Consider the following 21,691-nt stretch of genomic DNA (forward strand, 5'->3'; position numbering starts at 1 on the left):
AGGAATCTCAGAGGGAATAGATGATGAAATGGAAACCAAAGGTACGTCCCCATGAGTACCTTTACATCCCCAGCTTAACACAGACATAGCTCTCCAGTCGAGGACTGGGTTATGAGATTGCAGCCATGGCAATCCCAGCACCAAAACATCATGTAGATTATACAGCACCAGAAAGCGAATAACCTCCTGGTGATCCGGATTAACACGCATAGTCACTTGTGTCCAGTATTGTGGTTTATTACTAGCCAATGGGGTGGAGTCAATCCCTTTCAGAGGTATCGGAGCCTCCAATGGCTCCAAATCATACCCACAGCGTTTGGCAAAGGACCAATCCATAAGACTCAAAGCAGCGCCAGAGTCGACATAGGCGTCCGCGGTAATAGATGACAAAGAACAAATCAGGGTCACAGATAGAATAAACTTAGACTGTAAAGTGCTAATAGAAACAGACTTGTCAGGCTTCTTAGTACGCTTAAAGCATGCTGATATAACATGAGTTGAATCACCACAATAGAAGCACAACCCATTTTTTCGTCTAAAATTCTGCCGCTCGCTTCTGGACAGAATTCTATCACATTGCATATTTTCTGGCGTTTTCTCAGTAGACACCGCCAAATGGTGCACAGGTTTGCGCTCCCGCAGACGCCTATCGATCTGAATAGCCATCGTCATGGACTCATTCAGACTCGCAGGCACAGGGAACCCCACCATAACATCCTTAATGGCATCAGAGAGACCTTCTCTGAAAATCGCCGCCAGGGCGCACTCATTCCACTGAGTAAGCACAGACCATTTGCGGAATTTTTGGCAGTATATTTCAGCTTCATCTTGCCCCTGAGACAAGGACATCAAGGCCTTTTCCGCCTGAAGCTCTAAATGAGGTTCCTCATAAAGCAACCCCAAGGCCAGAAAAAACGCATCCACATTGAGCAACGCAGGATCCCCTGGTGCCAATGCAAAAGCCCAGTCTTGAGGGTCGCCCCGGAGCAAGGAAATTACAATCCTGACCTGCTGTGCAGGGTCTCCGGCAGAGCGAGACTTCAGGGACAAAAACAATTTGCAATTATTTTTAAAATTTTGAAAGTGAGATCTATTCCCCGAGAAGAATTCAGGCAAAGGAATTCTAGGCTCAGACATAGGTGCATGAACAACGAAATCTTGCAAATTTTGTACCTTTGTGGCGAGATTATTCAAACCTGTAGCTACACTCTGAAGATCCATTTGAAACAGGTGAACACAGAGCCATTCAAGGATAAGAAGGAGAGAAAGAGAGGAAGGCTGCAGTATAGGCAGGACTAGCAAGTGATTCAATTAAGAGCACACTCAGAACTAGAGGGGAAAAAAAAAAAAAAAATTGTAGCAGACTTCTTTTTTCTCTCCTTTCTCAGCCAGCAATTTAACCCTTTTTTTTTGGGCCGGTCAAACTGTCATGATTCTCAATGGCGAGAGAACATAGCCCAGCATATATGAGAACTAGCTCTTGGAAGATGGAAACTATACTGACCATGAACTAAACCTGCCGCACAACTAGAAGTGGCCGGGTAGCATGCCTACGTTTTTTTATCCCTAGATGCCCAGCGCCAGCCGGAGAACTACCTAATCCTAGCAGAGGAAAAGACAGTCCTGGCTCACCTCTAGAGAAATTTTCCCAAAAGGCAGACAGAGGCCCCCACATATAATGGCGGTGATTTTAGATGAAATGACAAACGTAGTATGAAAATAGGTTTAGCAAAAATTGAGGTCCGCTTACTAGATAGAAAGAAGACAGAAAGGGCACTTTCATGGTCAGCAGAAAACCCTATCAAAACACCATCCAGAAATTACTTTAAGACTCTAGCATTAACTCATAACACCAGAGTGGCAATTTCCGCTCACAAGAGCTTTCCAGACACAGTAACGAAACAGCAGCTGTGAACAGGAACAAAATGCAAAAACACACAAGGACAAAAGTCCAACTTAGCTGGGAGTTGTCTAGTAGCAGGAACATGCACAGAAAGGCTTCTGATTACATTGTTGACCGGCATGAAACTGACAGAGGAGCAAGGTTATATAGCGACTCCCACATCCTGATAGGAGCAGGTGAACAGAGGGGATGATGCACACAAGTACAATTCCACAAGTGGCCACCGGGGGAGCCCAGAATCCAATTTCACAACAGGTTGGGTGATGAACCAACTCAACCTAAGCGGTGGGAGACAGCACCAGGAGTGAACTCGTTTGGTGAATGAGCCTTCGTCATTTTTTTTTTAGATTGCTAATCCCTTTTGGTAAAGGGAGGTATTTTTATATGCACTTCGCAATTTTACCAATTTAATTAGATGAGACAACCCCCTTAATGGGCCTATGTCAGACCTTTTCTCTATAGGAAATGGGGCCATACAGGGGGGCTTGTTGTGCCCATATCTGTACATCTTAGTTCTGGAGTCGTTGGCTAATGCTCTCTGACAAAATTCATATATCACGTGTTTTTGTATTGGTCAAATTTAACATCCACTGTTTATCTTTGCTGATGACGTTTTGATATGCTCCCTCTCCCAAAATCAGCTACTGCCCATCTCAAAGAAGTTTTGTAGATTGAGCAATAAGGAACGTTGCAATCCTGCATACCCAAAGCGCAATGCCTACATTAAAAGGAGGTGAGGGTCATCTACAATTCTCTGTGTACCATTTGGCTTATACCTACAATTCCATAAAAATATGGGTGGAGATAGAACACAAATTATCTAGCCTCCAGGCTCCATGACTGTTCTGGTTATCCTTAGATACAAACTTGGAGGCAATAAATGTATCCCCTTTTCTCCTTAACATACTTAACTGTAGTTTGCACATACCCTGAGCGAGGTGCTATATTTTACAAGTGTATTCCTCCATATGATTTTAGAGCCTCTCATCATGAAGATGTATGTAGTATGAAAAATCTCCAGCCTTCTCAGATTCTCATCCTTTAACTAATCCAGTAAGAAAAATGAAGGACGATAATACGATTAGGAACAGAATATTAGACCTCGCCCTGGAGATCGTCTATGTACTGACCGGAGAGGTGAGGAATTTCTCTAATCTTTATTGAATTTTCAGCATTTTAAACAAAGGGAAAGTAAAGTAATATTTGTAATTGGTGACATCCAAAGTACAAGAAAATAAGATTTGTATAGTATAAAAGAAGAAAAAATACCATTGCACTTTTAGTATATTTGGATCAATAGCAAAAGCTGCAGCCCAACTATATCAAGGTAAGGAGCCAACCAAGGCACAGAGATAAAAGAAACGACCAAAAAGGAGTATGATCTGAAAATGTTTCAGAGTACTAAAGGCTTATTTCAGCCAGGAGCATTTATCATTTTACCATCAGAACTATTGTTTGCAACAGTGCCAGGGACTTAGACGTTAGGTTAAGTTAACTAAGACAACTATACTTTTTTTTTTTTAACATAAAAAGTCATGTAAGTTTTTCCACAAGTGTTTCCATGAATGTTTTCCATTCCTTCCCAACTTATTATGTGATGGTATGTCTTATGTTGGGTGCAGGTGTATGGAGCAAGCTCAGGAGCTGAACCTGTGGCATGCAGTGTGGATGTGGGCTATGTTATCATAGCCAGCGCCAATTACTGCTGTAAATGTCACTGTTACCGTATTCGCCCCATAATTGCGATTTGACAATGACTTGGCATTAGAGATGAGTGAAACTTTTAAAATTCAAATTTGACAGCTTGGTTTAACTTTTCCCTAAGTTTAAATAACAGCTAATCCTTTCACCTTGTATCTCAATACTGCAAAGCCCCCAAATTGCCTGAAAAAGACACATGTAAAGCTATGTTCACATGTTGCGTTTTTGCTGCATTTTTCCCATGGAAAACTTGCTCTCTTGGCAGTAAAAAAGCTGCTTACAAAAAGCAGGTTTTGCTGCGTATTTTCTGTATTTTTGTTGTCTCTTGTGCAGGCTGATAAAGTTTAGTGCCCCCCAAAAATCATGATGTGACTTCCTTAAGGTTTTTGCACCGAAAACGCAGCAAAACCTGATACATGCGTTTTTGCACTTAGAAAGTAATGGGTATGTGTGAAAAAGGAAGAAACAAGTTATATGCTGCCGCTTGCAAAGACAAAGCACTTTTCCAAATCAGTCGGGGCAAGAACCAATGTATTCAACCTCTTTCAAACACTTTAATGCCAAACCGGGCTTAGTAATGTCCGTGACCTCAAATTACACAGTTCAACATTGATTGCAACACAAAGCTATAGAATTATTTATTTTACTCATTTATATATTGCCATTAATTTTACAGCGTTTTAAAAACATCAGCGTCACTGTTCTATTGAAGCTCACAATCTAAAATTCCTTATCAGTATGTGTTTGAAGTGTGGGAGGAACCCGGAGGAAACCCACGCAGGCACAGGGAAAACATACAAATCCTTGCAGATGATGTCTTTGGTGGGATTTAAACCCAGGAATCCAGCACTGCAGTCATAAGTGCTAACCACTGAGCCACCTTGCTCCCATAATCATAGCATGGCTTATGATATGCAAATGATGAAAAAATGGAAACAACATTTTCAAAACATCTCGATTTTGGTCTATATCAAGTATGAGTTCAATGCGCGGAAATCCCTACACCTACACGCTTTGGCTGCTATCAGTGAGGTTATTAATGGATGAGGAATTTTCTACTGAATGCACTGCAAATCATCAAGATCCACTGTTGGCAGCTTCCATTGCAATTGCCGACTAGTGATGTTCCATAGGTGCTCGATGGGAGACAAGTCCAGAGATGCTGCAGGCCATGGTAGCACATTTCAGCCAAATGGGCTGCTCACAGTAGCATGAGCAACATGCGGCCTTGCATTGTCATGTTGAAAAATGTCTACTGAGACACTTTTAAATTCCCTGGCTTCTTCGTGGCATTGCCCACCTTGTCTCCAGACCAAACCCCTGCTATCATTACATCTAAGACAAAAGTGAGCTTCTTTGCTGAAGAGGCTTGACCTCAATTCCAGCCACCATTGCCATCTTTCTCTGCACCATGTTTCATTTGAGAATGGTGGCTTGAGTTCAATGAAACACCTGTAGTTGAATGTCAGGTTCATAGCCCAATATTGTGCAATTGCCTTTTGATGGTTTGTGTACACACCGTTTGATATCTTGGGCTTGATATGTGACATCCAGTTTCACTTGCAGTACAGAATGGATCAAAACGAGCCACTCTTTGAATCTGACGAGACCATGTGGGCAACACAATATCATCTGCAGTGGTGAGGCTAGCGTCCTTGCCAGCCAGTGCACTAGTCAGGATTAGTAGAGGTGACCGTTAGGGACTAGGCACATGACAGTGGCAGTGGAAAGGACCCGTATAGGTCGTTAGGGAAGCTGAGAGACAGGTGGTTGGTGTCAGGAGGTGTCCCATGCCCCACTCCTGACCATTAGGGCCTTCTTCTCCTTTTTTCCATCCCATTATATTTACATACCAGTGTCCGAGTGTGACAAAATTGCCGGACATAACCGTGTCTGAGTGTTACAAAAGGAGATTATTTGCTATGGGTGAAAGGCATTGATGTCAATATGTTAACCCCTTCCCGACATTTGACGTACTATCCCGTCGAGGTGGGGTGGGCCCGTATGACCGCCGACGGGATAGTACGTCATAGCCGATCGGCCGCGCTCACGGCATATCGCAGCTGACATCCGGCACTATGTGCCAGGAGCGGTCACGGACCGCCCCCGGCACATTAACCCCCGGCACACCGCGATCAAACATGATCGCGATGTGCCGGCGATGCAGGGAAGCATCGCGCAGGGAGAGGGCTCCCTGCGGGCTTCCCTGAGCCCCCCGCAGCAACGCGATGTGATCGCGTTGCTGCGAGGGTCTTACCTCCCTCCCTGCCTGCTCCAGACCCGGATCCAAGATGGCCGCGGATCCGGGTCCTGCAGGGAGGGAGGTGGCTTCACAGAAGCCTGCTCAGAGCAGGCACTGTGAAGCAGCCTGCACTTCTCGCAGATCGGTGATCTGTCAGAGTGCTATGCAAACTGGCAGATCACCGATCTGTATTGTCCCCCCCTGGGGCAAAGTAAAAAAGTAAAAAAAAAATTTCCAAATGTGTAAAAAAAAATAAAAAAAAAATATTCCAAAATAATGAAAAAAAAAAAAATATATTATTCCCATAAATACATTTCTTTATCTAAATTAAAAAAAAAAAACAATAAAAGTACACATATTTAGTATCGCCACGTCCGTAACGACCCAACCTATAAAACTGCCACACTAGTTAACCCCTTCAGTAAACACCGTAAGAAAAAAAAAAAAAAAACGAGGCAAAAAACAACGCTTTATTACCATACCGCCGAACAAAAAGTGGAATAACACGCGATCAAAAAGACTGATATAAATATCCATGGTACCGCTGAAAACGTCATCTTGTCCCGCAAAAAACAAGCCGCCATACAGCATCATCAGCAAAAAAATAAAAAAGTTATAGTCCTGAGAATAAAGCGATACCAAAATAATTATTTTTTCTATAAAATAGTTTTTATCGTATAAAAGCGCCAAAACATAAAAAAAATGATATAAATGAGATATCGATGTAATCGTACTGACCCGACGAATAAAACTGCTTTATCAATTTTACCAAACCCGGAACGGTATAAACGCCTCTCCCAAAAGAAATTCATGAATAGCAGGTTTTTGGTCATTCTGCCTCACAAAAATCGGAATAAAAAGCGATCAAAAACGGTCACGTGTCCGAAAATGTTACCAATAAAAACGTCAACTCGTCCCGCAAAAAACAAGACCTCACATGACTCTGTGGAGCAAATGTGGAAAAATTATAGGTCTCAAAATGTGGAGACGCAAAAACTTTTTTGCTATAAAAAGCGTCGCTGGTTTCACACTTCCGTTTTTGTCTGCAGCGTTTTTTGCACAAAAAAACTCATGCGTTTTTTCCCTATATTTAACATTGAAAACGCATGCGTTTTTTTTGTACGCGTTTGGTCGCGTTTTCAAACGCATGCGGTTTTTTCTGCATGCGTTCATTTTCAGAAATACAACCTGCAGTATTTTCTTGCGTTTTTAAGCACATGCGTTTGTTTGCGTTAAAAACGCATGCATTTTTATCGAAAAAAACAGAAAACACACTGAAAAGCCACCCACCACCATCAAGGTGATAAAGGGATCCAAACCCTAACCCTAACTCTACCCCTAACCTCACCACTAACCGTTTAATGAACATTTTCTGACAGTCATAGTGCCACGTATTTCAGTGCCACGTATTTCAGTGCCACGTATTTCAGTGCCACGTATTTCAGTGCCACGTATCACGTATTTCAGTGCCACGTGTTTCAGTGCCACGTATTTCAGTGCCACGTATCACGTATTTCAGTGCCACATATTTTAGTACCACGTATTTCAGTGCCACGTATTTCAGTGCCACGTATTTCAGTGCCACGTATTTCAGTGCCACGTATCACGTATTTCAGTGCCACGTGTTTCAGTGCCACGTGTTTCAGTGCCACGTATTTAAGTGCCACGTATCACATATTTCAGTGCCACGTATTTCAGTGCCACGTATTTCAGTGCCACGTATTTCAGTGCCACGTATTTCAGTGCCACGTATTTCAGTGCCACGTATTTAAGTGCCACATATCACATATTTCAGTGCCACTTATTTCAGTGCCACGTATTTCAGTGCCACGTATTTCAGTGCCACGTATTTCAGTGCCACGTATTTCAGTGCCACGTGTTTCAGTGCCACGTATTTAAGTGCCACGTATCACGTATTTCAGTGCCACGTATTTCAGTGCCACGTATTTCAGTGCCACGTATTTCAGTGCCACGTATTTCAGTGCCACGTATTTCAGTGCCACGTATTTCAGTGCCACGTATTTCAGTCACGTTTAGGGTTAGGGTTAGGGGTAGGGTTAGGGTTAGGGCTAGGGTTGGAGGTAAAGTTAGGGTTGGGGCTAAAGTTAGGGTTGGGGCTAAAGTTAGGGTTAGGGTTTGGATTACATTTACGTTTGGATTAGGGTTGGGATTAGAATTATGGGTGTGTCAGGGCTAGGGGTGTGGTTAGGGTTACCGTTGGGATTAGGGTTAGGGGTGTGTTTGGGTTAGGGTTTCAGGTAGAATTGGGGGGTTTCCACTGTCCAGGCACATCAGGGGCTCTCCAAGCGCGACATGGCGTCCAATCTCAATTCCAGCCAATTCTGCGTTGAAAAAGTAAAACAGTGCTCCTTCCCTTCCGAGCTCTCCCGTGCGCCCAAAAAGGGGTTTACCCCAACATATGTGTTATCAGCGTACTCGGGACAAATTGAACAACAACTTCTGGGGTCCAAGTTCTCTTGTTATCCTTAGGAAAATAAAAATTTGGGGGGCTAAAAATCATTTTTGTGGGAAAAAAAAGATGTTTTATTTTCACGGCTCTGCATTATAAACTGTAGTGAAACACTTGGGGGTTCAAAGTTCTCACAACACATCTAGATAAGTTCCTTGGGAGGTCTAGTTTCCAATATGGGGTCACTTGTGGGGGGTTTGTACTGTTTGGGTACATCAGGGGCTCTGCAAATGCAACGTGACGCCTGCAGACCAATCCATTTAAGGCTGCATTCCAAATGGCGCTCCTTCCCTTCCGAGCTCTGTCATGCGCCCAAACAGTGGTTCCCCCCGACATATGGGGTGATTCAGCGTACTCAGGACAAATTGGACAACAACTTTTGGGGTCTAATTTATCCTGTTACCCTTGTGAAAATACAAAACTGGGGGCTAAAAAATCATTTTTGTGAAAAAAAAAAAGAATTTTTATTTTCACGGCTTTGCGCTATAAACTTTAGTGAAACACTTGGGGGTTCAAAGTTCTCAAAACACATCTAGATAAGTTCCTTGGGAGGTCTAGTTTCCAATATGGGGTCACTTGTGGGGGGTTTGTACTGTTTGGGTACATCAGGGGCTCTGCAAATGCAACGTGACGGCTGCTGACCAATCCATTTAAGTCTGCATTCCAAATGGCGCTCCTTCCCTTCCGAGCTCTGTCATGCGCCCAAACAGTGGTTCCCCCCCACATATGGGGTATCAGCGTACTCAGGACAAATTGGAAAACAAATTTTGGGGTCCAATTTATTCTGTTACCCTTGTAAAAATACAAAGCTGGGGGCTAAAAAATCATTTTTGAGAAAAAAAAAAAAAATTATTTTCACGGCTCTGCGTTATAATCTGTAGTGAAACACTTGGGGGTTCAAAGCTCTCAAAACACATCTAGATAAGTTCCTTAGGGGTCTACTTTCCAAAATGGTGTCACTTGTAGGGAGTTTCAATGTTTAGGCACATCAGGGGCTCTCCAAACGCAACATGGCGTCCCATCTCAATTCCAGTCAATTTTGCATTGAAAAGTCAAATGGCGCTCCTTCCCTTCCAAGCTCTGCCATGCGCCCAAACAATGGTTTACACCCACATATGGGGTATCAGCGTACTCAGGACAAATTGCACAACATTTTTTGGGGTCCAATTTCTTCTCTTACCCTTGGGAAAATAAAAAATTGGGGGCGAAAAGATCATTTTTGTGAAAAAATATGATTTTTTATTTTTACGGCTCTGCATTATAAACTTCTGTGAAGCACTTGGTGGGTCAAAGTGCTCACCACACATCTAGATAAGTTCCTTAGGGGGTCTACTTTCCAAAATGGTGTCACTTGTAGGGAGTTTCAATGTTTAGGCACATCAGGGGCTCTCCAAACGCAACATGGCGTCCCATCTCAATTCCAGTCAATTTTGCATTGAAAAGTCAAATGGCGCTCCTTCCCTTCCAAGCTCTGCCATGCGCCCAAACAATGGTTTACACCCACATATGGGGTATCAGCGTACTCAGGACAAATTGCACAACATTTTTTGGGGTCCAATTTCTTCTCTTACCCTTGGGAAAATAAAAAATTGGGGGCGAAAAGATCATTTTTGTGAAAAAATATGATTTTTTATTTTTACGGCTCTGCATTATAAACTTCTATGAAGCACTTGGTGGGTCAAAGTGCTCACCACACATCTAGATAAGTTCCTTAGGGGGTCTACTTTCCAAAATGGTGTCACTTGTAGGGAGTTTCAATGTTTAGGCACATCAGGGGCTCTCCAAACGCAACATGGCGTCCCATCTCAATTCCAGTCAATTTTGCATTGAAAAGTCAAATGGCGCTCCTTCCCTTCCAAGCTCTGCCATGCGCCCAAACAATGGTTTACACCCACATATGGGGTATCAGCGTACTCAGGACAAATTGCACAACATTTTTTGGGGTCCAATTTCTTCTCTTACCCTTGGGAAAATAAAAAATTGGGGGCGAAAAGATCATTTTTGTGAAAAAATATGATTTTTTATTTTTACGGCTCTGCATTATAAACTTCTGTGAAGCACTTGGTGGGTCAAAGTGCTCACCACACATCTAGATAAGTTCCTTAGGGGGTCTACTTTCCAAAATGGTGTCACTTGTAGGGAGTTTCAATGTTTAGGCACATCAGGGGCTCTCCAAACGCAACATGGCGTCCCATCTCAATTCCAGTCAATTTTGCATTGAAAAGTCAAATGGCGCTCCTTCCCTTCCAAGCTCTGCCATGCGCCTAAACAATGGTTTACACCCACATATGGGGTATCATCGTACTCAGGACAAATTGTACAACAACTTTGGGGGTCCATTTTCTCCTGTTACTCTTGGTAAAATAAAACAAATTGGACTTGAAATAAATTTTGTGTGAAAAAAAGTTAAATGTTCATTTTTATTTAAACATTCCAAAAATTCCTGTGAAACACCTGAAGGGTTAATAAACTTCTTGAATGTGGTTTTGAGCACCTTGAGGGGTGCAGTTTTTAGAATGGTGTCACACTTGAGTATTTTCTATCATATAGACCCCTCAAAATGACTTCAAATGAGATGTGGTCCCTAAAAAAAAATGGTGTTGTAAAAATGAGAAATTGCTGGTCAACTTTTAACCCTTATAACTCCGTCACAAAAAAAAATTTTGGTTCCAAAATTGTACTGATGTAAAGTAGACATGTGGGAAATGTTACTTATTAAGTATTTTGCGTGACATATGTCTGTGATTTAAGGGCACAAAAATTCAAAGTTGGAAAATTGCAAAATTTTCAAAATTTTCGCCAAATTTCCATTTTTTTCACAAATAAACGCAAGTTATATCGAATAAATTTTACCTTTAACATGAAGTACAATATGTCACGAGAAAACAATGTCAGAATCGCCAAGATCCGTCAAAGCGTTCCAGAGTTATAGCCTCATAAAGGGACAGTGGTCAGAATTGTAAAAATTGGCCCGGTCATTAACGTGCAAACCACCCTTGGGGGTGAAGGGGTTAAAACACACTTTACAAGGTTTATGTATCAAAAGAATAAGTGAAGACAAAGTCCTACCAAGTTAATATAAAACACTTCAAATAAGGATGTAAAGGGATTTTTTTCTGTTGGGTGAAAATAATATATAATTCAAAGCAGAAATCTGCTAAACCAAGGATCAGTGTGTAACCAAAATTGTGATGAGATAAACAATTGTTTTGATAGAAGATTTAGCCAAAGTAGGGCTTAGGGATAAATAGAAACAATCCCAGTTCAGGAAGGCTAAAAACAAAAAAATATATAACTGATGAGACAAATTAATTATAGTAGAGATAGATCTGTGTGGCCTCCAAAGGAGCACCCCTGACGAGTTTTTAACATACAGCTTCCTCCGAGGGGAAGGCTGTACGCGAAACGCGTGTCAAGGATGCTCCTTTGGTGGCCACACAGGTCTATTTCTACCTTAATTCATAAATAAAAATGATATTACTGAAAATGCCACCTTGTCCTGCAAAAACAACAATCTTGCCATACAGCTCTCAGACTACAGCGAAGCAAAAAATGATAATTTTGTTTCTGTTAAATAGTTTTTGTGTAAAAGCACCAAAACATTTACCGTATTTTCCGGCGTATAAGACGACTTTTTAACCCCTGAAAATCTTCTTAAAAGTCGGGGGTCGTCTTATACGCCGGGTATCGTCTTGTACGCCGGGTGTATATGGTGGGTGGGGGGGGGGGAGTGGTCCTGATGACGACGAGGGGGCGTCTCACAGGAAAGTGCGTGGAGAATCCCCCATTACCTCATCGTAGCGCTGCAGCGTGGGGTCTCTGTGCTGGGAGCGGCAGCTGCTGCTCCTCTTTGTGCTGTGGGGCGGCGGCTCCTCTTCTGCAGTGTGGGGCCTCTATGCTGTGGGGCGGTGGCGGCGTATTTTCATGCAGTCAGTCGGGGCTCCTCCGGCATCTCCTTAAAGCCCGGAGGCCCCGCTGGCAGCTCCATTGCTATGATGCGGTGGCCTCCGGGAAAATGGACGCTGCTCAGATTCAGATCTCGTCTCCCGAGATCTCGGGACGAGATCTGAATCTGAGCATGTGCCGCCCCCAGCGGCCATTTTCCCGGAGGCCACCGCATCGCAGCAATGGAGCTGCCTCCGGGAAAATGGCCGCTGCTCAGATTCAGATCTCGTCTCCCGAGATCTCGGGACGAGATCTGAATCTGAGCATGCGCCGCCCCTAGCGGCCATTTTCCCGGAGGCCACCGCATCGTAGCAATGGAGCTGCCGGCGGGGCCTCCGGGCTTTAAGAAGATGCCGGAGGAGCCCCGACTGACCGCATGAAAATTTGCCGCCGCCGCCCCACAGCACAGAGGCCCCACACTGCAGAAGAGGAGCCGCCGCCCCACAGCACCCACGTGACACAAGCTCCCAGCAGAGACCCCATGCTTCAGCGCTACGATGAGGTAATGGGGGATAGTACACTCACAATTTCCTGTGAGACGCCCCCTCGTCGTCATCGGGACCACTCCCACCCAAAAGGCACATTAGTCACCGGCCCTATAAGACGACATACGGCGTATAAGAAGACCCCCGACTTTTAAGAAGATTTTATATTTTAACTGGAAAAGTTGGGGGGTCGTCTTATACGCCCAGTCGTCTTATACGCCGGAAAATACGGTACATAAATGTGGTATTGCTGAAGTCGTACTGACCCGAAAAATTAAGCTGGCTTATCAATTTTACTGCATGCAGAACGGCATTACCAAAATCCCCTAAAAAAACAATTCCTGAATTGCTGGTTTTCGTTCATTCTGCCTCCCAAAAAATGTTATGTGCCCGAAAATGGTACCAATAAAAACGTCAACTCGTCCCGCAAAAAACAAAACCTCACATGACTCTTACCAGCAAAAATATAGGAAAATTACAGCTCTCAAAATATGGAGATGCAAAAAAATAGTTTTGCAACAAAAAAAGCATATTAATAGTGTGTGACAACAGCCAAACAAAAAAAACTATATAAATCCGGTATCATTGTAATTGCACCGACCCGAAAAATAAAAGTCTAATCACTTAGACGCACGAGGAACGACATAAAAAATAAATAAAACAAATTCTTTACTTGCTGTTGTTTTGTTAATTTTGTCTCCCAAAGATTGCAGTAAGGCTCAGCGCGTAGTTATCTTGGTCTCTACGCTGATCGTATACATCTGGGTTTTCGTGTAAACCTCTGAAATACGTGATTCAAACAGAACCCTTAACTGGAAATTCCCTATTATGAGGCAGATAGAGGAACTGTGGATGCTGTCTGACCTATGGTATGGCGGGGAAAGTCTTTTTAGGTGTGCATAAAAGTGGCATCGGCCACAGTTTTGTTTACTTCTATAGAGGCCTGAAGGAGTCCAGAGTAACTCTGCTGCCTCATTATAGCAAATGGATCCCTTGGGGGTTTCATCTGAATCCCATCTCTCGGAGATTTAGATGGAAACCCCGATGTAAATGCTTAGCATAGAGCTCCAGATGAATGTGATCCCAAACGTTATGTAAAATGTTCCCAATAAAAACTTCAAATAAATCCACAAAAAAGCAAGTTCCCAATAAAGTCCGTCATCTGTCAATGGAAATATGGGGGGCTTTCACGTTACTGGTAGTACAAAGGCTCTGGAAAAGCACTATAGCTCTTCATCCCCAAAAAGAAATCCAGAGAATTCTGCGCTCCCAAATCTAAATGCCCACCTCTCTTCTGAGGCCCACAATGTGCCTAAACCACATTTAGCGTCCACATTTTTGGCAGGGGTATAATTTGCAAAATGAAAGGGGTCACTTGAGGGGGTATTCTGCTTTTCTAGCATATAGGTGCTCTGTATATGAATTTTCAAACTATTCTGGGAAAATCTGCACTCCAGGAGGCAAATAGTGCTCTGTCCCTCCCGAGTCTCGCTGTATGGCTAAGCAGTACTGTACAGCCACATACGGGGTATTTCTGTGACCCACCTGTGTCAATATGATCACTGCACCCTCAGATGAATTCATTGAGAGGTGTAGTTTGTAAAATGGGGTGACTTATGGGACTTTTTCTGTTCTGGCACCTCAGGGTTTCTCCCTGTGGATCATGGCACCCGCAAACCATAAGTAGACAGTAAAAACTGCACTATAATATGGCGCTTTTTCCCTGCTGAGCTTTGCACTGTGCTACAAAAGTTGCCTATTGCACGTAGGGAATTGTTGCAATTAGGAGAAATTGCACAACACATGTCAGAGGTCCATTTTTTCCTAGTAGCCCTTATAAAAATTAAACATTTGGGGCTAAAACAACATTTTGGCGGTAAAAATGTAATTATTCTTTCTTCACCAACTAATGGTATACATTTCTGAGAGGCACATTTGGTGTAAACAGGCTCCCTGCCCTCGTAGATGAATTCATTGAGAGGTGTAGTTTGTAAAATGGAGTCACTTATGGGGGTTTCTGTTGTTCTGGCACCTCGGGGGCTCTGCCGATTTGACATGTCACCAGCAAAATCTGTACTCCAGTATGGCGCTTCTTTCCTTCTGAGCTTTGTACTGTGCCTCAAAAGTAGTTTTCGACCACATATGGGGTATTGGCTGAATAAATTGTACAACAAGTTGCACGGTGCATTTTTGCAAGTTACCCATGTGAAAATAAAAAAATTGGGGCTAAAATAAAATTTTTGTGGGTAAAATGTGTTGTTTCCCTCCCCATCCCCCACCACCACCACCATTAATTTTCACGTCTTTACATTATAAACTAATGTGAAGCACCTGTGGGTTCAAGGTGCTCACCACACATCTAAATACATAGATTCCTTGAGGAGTCTAGTTTCCAAAATGGTGTCGCTTGTGTGTTTCCACTGTTTAGGCACATCAGGGGCTCTCCAAATGCAACATGGTGTCAACTCTTGATTCCAGCCATTTTTGCTTTCAAAAAGTCAAACAGTTCTCCTTCCCTTCTGAGCCCTGCCATGCACCCAAGCAATAGTTTTCCCCCACATATGGGGTATTGGCATACTCAAGTAAAAATGCACAACAAATTCTGAGTTTCATATTCTCCTGTTAGCCTTGTGAAAATAAGAAAAATTGGGGCTAAAGTAAAATTTTTGTGAAAAAATAGTAAAATGTTTTTTTCCTTCGACATTACATTAATTCCTAGGAAGTACCTGAAGGGTTAATAAACTAATTGAATGTAGTTTTGAGGACTTTGAGTGGTGCAGTTTTTAGAATGGTGTCACTTTTTCTGTCATATAAGCCCCAAAAGCCACATCAAATGTGATGTGGTCCCTAAAAAGGAAAGGTTCTGTAAATTTTGTTGAAAAAATGATTGCTGATCAACTTATCACTTTCTTAACTTCCTAAATTACTGTATGTTTAAAAAATTGTCCTGATGTAAAGTAGACATGTAAATGTTTTTTATTAACTATTTTGTGTGACATGACTCTTATTGTTTAGTTTAAGGACATAAGAATTACAAATAAGAAAATTGTGAGATTTTCTAAATTTTCACTAAATTTCCGATACTTTCGCAAATACACGCAAGTCATGAAGTACATTATGCACGAGAAAACAGTCTCAGAATCAGTAGGATCCCTTGAAGCGTTCCAGAGTTATGACCTCAAAAAGTGACACCAATCAGATTTAAAAAAATGAGGCCCAGTCATTAACGTACAAAGTGGTTCGGTCCTTTTAGGGGTTAAATCTTTAGTACTTAGTTTGTTTTATCATTTTTCTCATGATGCATTTTCTTTAACCCCTTAACGTCCAATGACGGATATATCCGAAATTGGACACCTCCCGCCTCATCGCCAGAACCCTTTGGCCCTTTTTCCGGCCCATGACAGCTGATCTGATCAGCTGTAATGTGCCCCTAACAACCGCTGGTGGAATCGCGATCCATCTGCGGCTGTTAACATGTTAAATGCCGCTGTGAAACTAGGACAGCAGCATTTAACATGCACGTGCATGAAATGCGTCTTTAACCCCGCACATGGGATGGGTTGGCATGACAACCTGGGGTCTGCAGTAGACCCCTGTGGTTGTCATTGCCGGATTGCTGTGAGTGCCGCCCAGCAGTCAGCGCTCATAATAAGCTTGTAGCACAAGCGATCGAATGATCGCAGCTTTTTTTTACAACTTAAATAAAAAAGAACCTAGACATATTTGGTATCTACGAACTTGTAATGACCCGGAGAATCATAACGGCAGGTCATTTTTAGCATTTAGTGAACATGGTAAAAAATACATAAAACAATTGTGGAATTTCACTATTGTTGCAATTTCACCGCACCGTGAATTTTTTTCCCGTTTTCCAGTACAAGATATAGTAAAATCAATGGTGCTGTTCAAAAGTAAAACTCGTCATGCAAAAAAAACAAGCCCTCACACAGCCATACTGCAAGAAAAATAACAAAATTACTGTGAAGAAACCAGAATGTATCTTAATTTCCCAGACAACCATGTTTTGCAAAAACAAAAGAACTGGCTTTTTATATGAATATTGGCTTGTGAATTTAAGTGTTTATGTCTGGTGGGTCAAGAATACAGACTTGCCCACTGATATACTATCTAACATACTGTGTAAAGGTACCTTCACACTAAACAACTTTCCAACGAGAACGACAACGATCCGTGATGTTGCAGCGTCCTGGATAGCGATCTCGTTGTGTTTGACACACAGCAGCGATCTGGATCCCGCTGTGATATCGCTGGTCGGAGCTAGAAGTCCAGAACTTTATTTGGTCGTCAGATCGGCGTGTATCGTCGTGTTTGACAGCAAAAGCAACGATGTCAGCAATGTTTCTTCATGGAGCGAACTGGAGCGAACAACCAGCGAGAACGATAAGTACGTCACTGGATCGCTCCTGCATCGTTCTGCTGTTGCCGGTGTCTGATGTCTCCTAGCGACTTAAACAGCGACGCTGCAGCATCGTTGTCTATATCGCTGCAGCGTCGCTTAATGTGATGGTACCTTAAGTCTGTAATAGTGACTGTACATTGAGTGGGTTAAGCTTTGTTTATTGATGTGTGCTTATATGCTAATAGTGCTACTTAATCCCATCACCATTGTTTACCTTATCTTGATGTTGGACTGAAAGACCCTGGGTAAAGGTACCTTCACACTAAGCGACTTTGCAGCGAGAACGACGACGATCCGTGACGTTGCAGCATCCTGGATAGCGATCTCGTTGTGTTTGACACGCATCAGCGATCTGGATCCCGCTGTGATATCGCTGGTCGGAGCTAGAAGTCCAGAACTTTGTTTCGTCGCTGATCACCCGCTGTCATCGCTGGATCGGCGTGTGTGACGCCGATCCAGCGATGTGTTCACTTGTAACCAGGGTAAATATCGGGTTACTAAGCGCAGGGCCGCGCTTAGTAACCCGATATTTACCCTGGTTACCATTGTAAAAGTTAAAAAAAAAACAGTACATACTCACCTTCTGATGTCTGTCACGTCCCCCAGCGTCCACAGGGTTACGCGCTGCTGCCGAGAGCTTCCTGCACTGAATGTGTCAGCGCCGGCAGTAAAGCAGAGCACAGCGGTGACGTCACCGCTGTGCTCTGCTACTGCCGGCGCTGACACATTCAGTGCAGGAAGCTCTGAGCAGCAGCGCGTAACCCTGTGGATGCCGGGGGACGTGTGTTGTGAACTCTATTTTTGGGCTCCCTCTAGTGGTCACAAGCGGTACTGTGTAGTGTTGTCTTTCTGCAGGTTGGCAGCATCAGCTGGTTAGTTATCCTTGGTTGGTTTCCTATTTAGCTCACCTGGATACTCAGTTTCTTGCCTGCTCTCAATGTATTCAGTGCTCTTCAGATTCCTTGTGACTACCTTGCTCCCAGTCTCTCCAAGACAAGCTAAGTTTTTGTTTGTTTATTTTTTGATTATCAGCATTCATCATGTTTCTTGTCCAGCTTGCTAAAATGTGATTTCCTCGCTTGCTGGTTGCTCTAGGGGACTGAGTTTCTCCCCCCACACCGTTAGTTGGTGCGGGGGTTCTTTAAATCTCAGTGTGGATATTTTGTAAGGGTTTTTTACTGACCCCACAGACCACTTTTCTATTTTCTGCTATCTAGTTTTAGTGGGCCTCATTTGCTGAATCTGCTTTCACCCCTGTGTATGTGCCTTCCTCTTACCTCACCGTTATTATTTGTTGGGGGCTTCTATATCTTTGGGGATTATTTCTCTGGAGGCAAGTGAGGTCTCTCTTTCTCTCTAGGGGTAGTTAGTTCCTCAGGCTGGCTCGAGACGTCTAGGATTTTAGACACGTTCACCGGCTACCTTTAGTGTGTTGGATAGGTTCAGATTTGCGGTCAGTCCAGTTTGCCAATTCTCTAGAGCTTGTCCTATGTTTTGTTACTTAGCTGGAGTATTTTGTGATCCTCAACCACTAAGGATCATAACAGTAGAGCAGGCCAAAAAGTGTTTAATGCATCGCAGAAGTGGGATAAAAAGAAGACCTGAGTACATTTTTTTTTTTTTTTTTTTTCTCCTCCCGCTTTTCCTTTGCTGCAGTCTGTTTAGCTTCTTTCATCCCCTTGAACTCTGGGTGGTTTTGAGCTCAGCTGCAGACATGAATGTTCAGACTCTGGCTTCCAGTGTGGATCATCTTGCTGCACGGGTGCAAAGTATTCAGGATTTTGTTATTCATAGCACTATGTCTGAACCAAAAATACCCATCCCTGAGTTGTTTTCTGGAGATAGATCTAGGTTTCTAAATTTTAAGAATAATTGTAAGTTATTTCTATCTCTGAGACCTCGTTCCTCTGGTGATTCTGCTCAGCAAGTTAAAATTGTTATCTCCTTGTTACGTTGCGACCCTCAAGATTGGGCTTTCTCTCTGGCGCCAGGAGATCCTGCATTGCTTAATGTAGATGCATTTTTTCTGGCTCTTGGACTGCTTTATGAGGAGCCTAATCTTGAGAATCAGGCAGAAAAAGCGTTGCTGGCTATCTCTCAAGGTCAGGATGAAGCAGAGGTGTATTGTCAAAAATTTCGGAAATGGTCGGTGCTTACTCAATGGAATGAGTGTGCCCTGGCTGCAAATTTCAGAGAAGGTCTTTCTGAGGCCGTTAAGAATGTTATGGTGGGGTTTCCCACCCCTACAAGTCTGAGTGATTCTATGGCTTTAGCCATTCAGGTTGATCGGCGTTTGCGGGAGCGCAAATCTGCTCATCCTTTGGCGGTATTTTCTGAACAGAGACCTGAGTCTATGCAATGTGACCGAACTCTGACCAGAATTGAGCGACAAAGTCATAGACGTCAAAATGGCTTGTGCTTTTACTGTGGTGATTCTACTCATGTTATCTCAGCATGCTCTAAACGCTTAAAAAAAATCGCTAAACCTGTCACCATTGGTACGATACAGCCTAAATTTATTTTGTCTGTTACTTTGATTTGTTCTTTGTCGTCCTACCCGGTTATGGCTTTTGTGGATTCGGGTGCTGCCCTGAATCTGATGGATTTGTCGTTTGCCAGGCGCTGTGGTTTTGTCCTGGAGCCTTTGGAATTTCCCATTCCTCTGAGGGGAATTGATGCTACGCCATTGGCTGAGAATAAGCCTCAGTATTGGACGCAAATGACCATGTGCATGACTCCCGTACATCAGGAGGTGATTCGCTTTCTTGTTCTGCATAATTTGCATGATGTTGTCGTTTTGGTCTGCCATGGCTGCAGGCTCATAATCCAGTTTTAGATTGGAAAGCTATGTCTGTGTCAAGTTGGGGTTGTCAGGGAATTCATGGCGATGCTCCGTTGGTGTCTATTGCTTCTTCCACTCCTTCTGAGGTCCCTGAGTTTTTGTCTGACTACCAGGATGTATTTGATGAGCCCAGGTCCAGTGCCCTGCCCCCTCATAGGGATTGTGACTGTGCTATAAATTTAATTCCTGGTAGTAAATTCCCTAAGGGACGACTTTTTAATCTGTCTATACCAGAGCATGCCGCGATGCGGAGTTATATAAAGGAGTCTTTGGAGAAGGGACATATTCGCCCATCCTCTTCCCCTCTTGGTGCAGGATTTTTTTTTGTGGCCAAGAAGGACGGTTCTTTGAGACCTTGTATAGATTATCGTCTTCTGAATAAAATCACAGTCAAATTTCAGTATCCTTTACCACTATTGTCTGATTTGTTTGCTCGGATTAAGGGTGCCAGTTGGTTCACCAAGATAGATCTCCGTGGTGCGTATAACCTTGTGCGCATTAAGCAGGGAGAAGAATGGAAAACAGCATTTAATACGCCTGAAGGCCATTTTGAGTACTTGGTGATGCCTTTTGGACTCTCTAATGCTCCTTCTGTGTTTCAGTCCTTCATGCATGACATCTTCCAAGAATATCTGGATAAATTTGTGATTATCTGGATGACATTTTGGTCTTTTCTGATGATTGGGAGTCCCATGTGAAGCAGGTCAGGATGGTGTTTCAGGTCCTGCGTGCTAATGCTTTACTTGTGAAGGGCTCAAAATGCCTCTTCGGAGTACAGAAGGTCTCCTTTTTGGGTTTTATTTTTTCTCCTTCTACTGTGGAGATGGACCCAGTCAAGGTCCAGGCTATTCATGACTGGACTCAGCCCACGTCTGTTAAGAGTCTTCAGAAGTTCTTGGGTTTTGCTAATTTTTACCATCGTTTCATCGCTAATTTTTCTAGCGTGGTTAAACCTTTGACGGATTTGACCAAGAAGGGTTCTGATGTTACTAATTGGTCTCCTGCGGCCGTGGAGGCCTTACGGGAGCTGAAGCACCGGTTTTCTTCAGCTCCAGTCTTATGTCAGCCAGATGTCTCTCTCCCCTTCCAGGTCGAGGTTGATGCTTCTGAGATTGGAGCAGGGGCTGTTTTGTCGCAGAGAAGCTCTGATGGCTCTGTGATGAAGCCATGTGCTTTCTTTTCAAGAAAGCTTTCGCCTGCCAAGCGGAATTATGATGTTGGTAATCGGGAGTTGTTGGCTATGAAGTGGGCATTTGAGGAGTGGCGACATTGGCTCGAAGGAGCTAAACATCGCGTGGTGGTCTTGACTGATCACAAAAATCTGATTTACCTTGAATCTGCCAAGCGCCTGAATCCTAGACAGGCTCGTTGGTCGTTGTTTTTCTCCCGTTTCAACTTCGTGGTCTCATACCTGCCTGGTTCGAAGAACGTGAAAGCTGATGCACTTTCTAGGAGTTTTGTGCCTGACTCTCCGGGAGTTTCTGAGCCGGCTGGTATTCTCAGAGAGGGAGTGATTTTGTCTGCCATTTCCCCAGATTTGCGACGAGTGCTGCAGAAATTTCAGGCGGATAGACCTGACCGTTGTCCACCAGAGAGACTGTTTGTCCCGGAGAGATGGACCAGCAGAGTTATTTCCGAGGTTCATTCTTCGGTGTTGGCGGGTCATCCTGGGATTTTTGGTAC

At 43.4% G+C, this 21,691-nt stretch overlaps 1 protein-coding gene across 8 annotated transcripts in view; it reads left to right on the forward strand.

Annotated features, from left to right (window-relative positions):
• Positions 1-21,691, forward strand: part of LOC143765012 (uncharacterized) — a 47,644-nt gene that overhangs the window by 6,106 nt on the left and 19,847 nt on the right. For 4 of the 8 annotated variants that reach the window (XM_077251224.1, XM_077251223.1, XM_077251220.1 and 1 more), the window contains exon 2: positions 2,882-3,040. In XM_077251224.1, the coding sequence (XP_077107339.1) occupies positions 2,966-3,040 (75 nt within the window). In that variant the 5' untranslated portion in view covers positions 2,882-2,965. Of the gene's footprint in view, positions 1-2,197; positions 2,637-2,881; positions 3,041-21,691 lie in introns of those variants that run through there. The other 4 variants (XM_077251218.1, XM_077251219.1, XM_077251217.1 and 1 more) reach the window with 4 other exon arrangements.

This window comes from Ranitomeya variabilis, chromosome 4, assembly GCF_051348905.1.
Source record: "Ranitomeya variabilis isolate aRanVar5 chromosome 4, aRanVar5.hap1, whole genome shotgun sequence".
In the NCBI taxonomy this organism is placed as follows: domain Eukaryota; kingdom Metazoa; phylum Chordata; class Amphibia; order Anura; family Dendrobatidae; genus Ranitomeya; species Ranitomeya variabilis.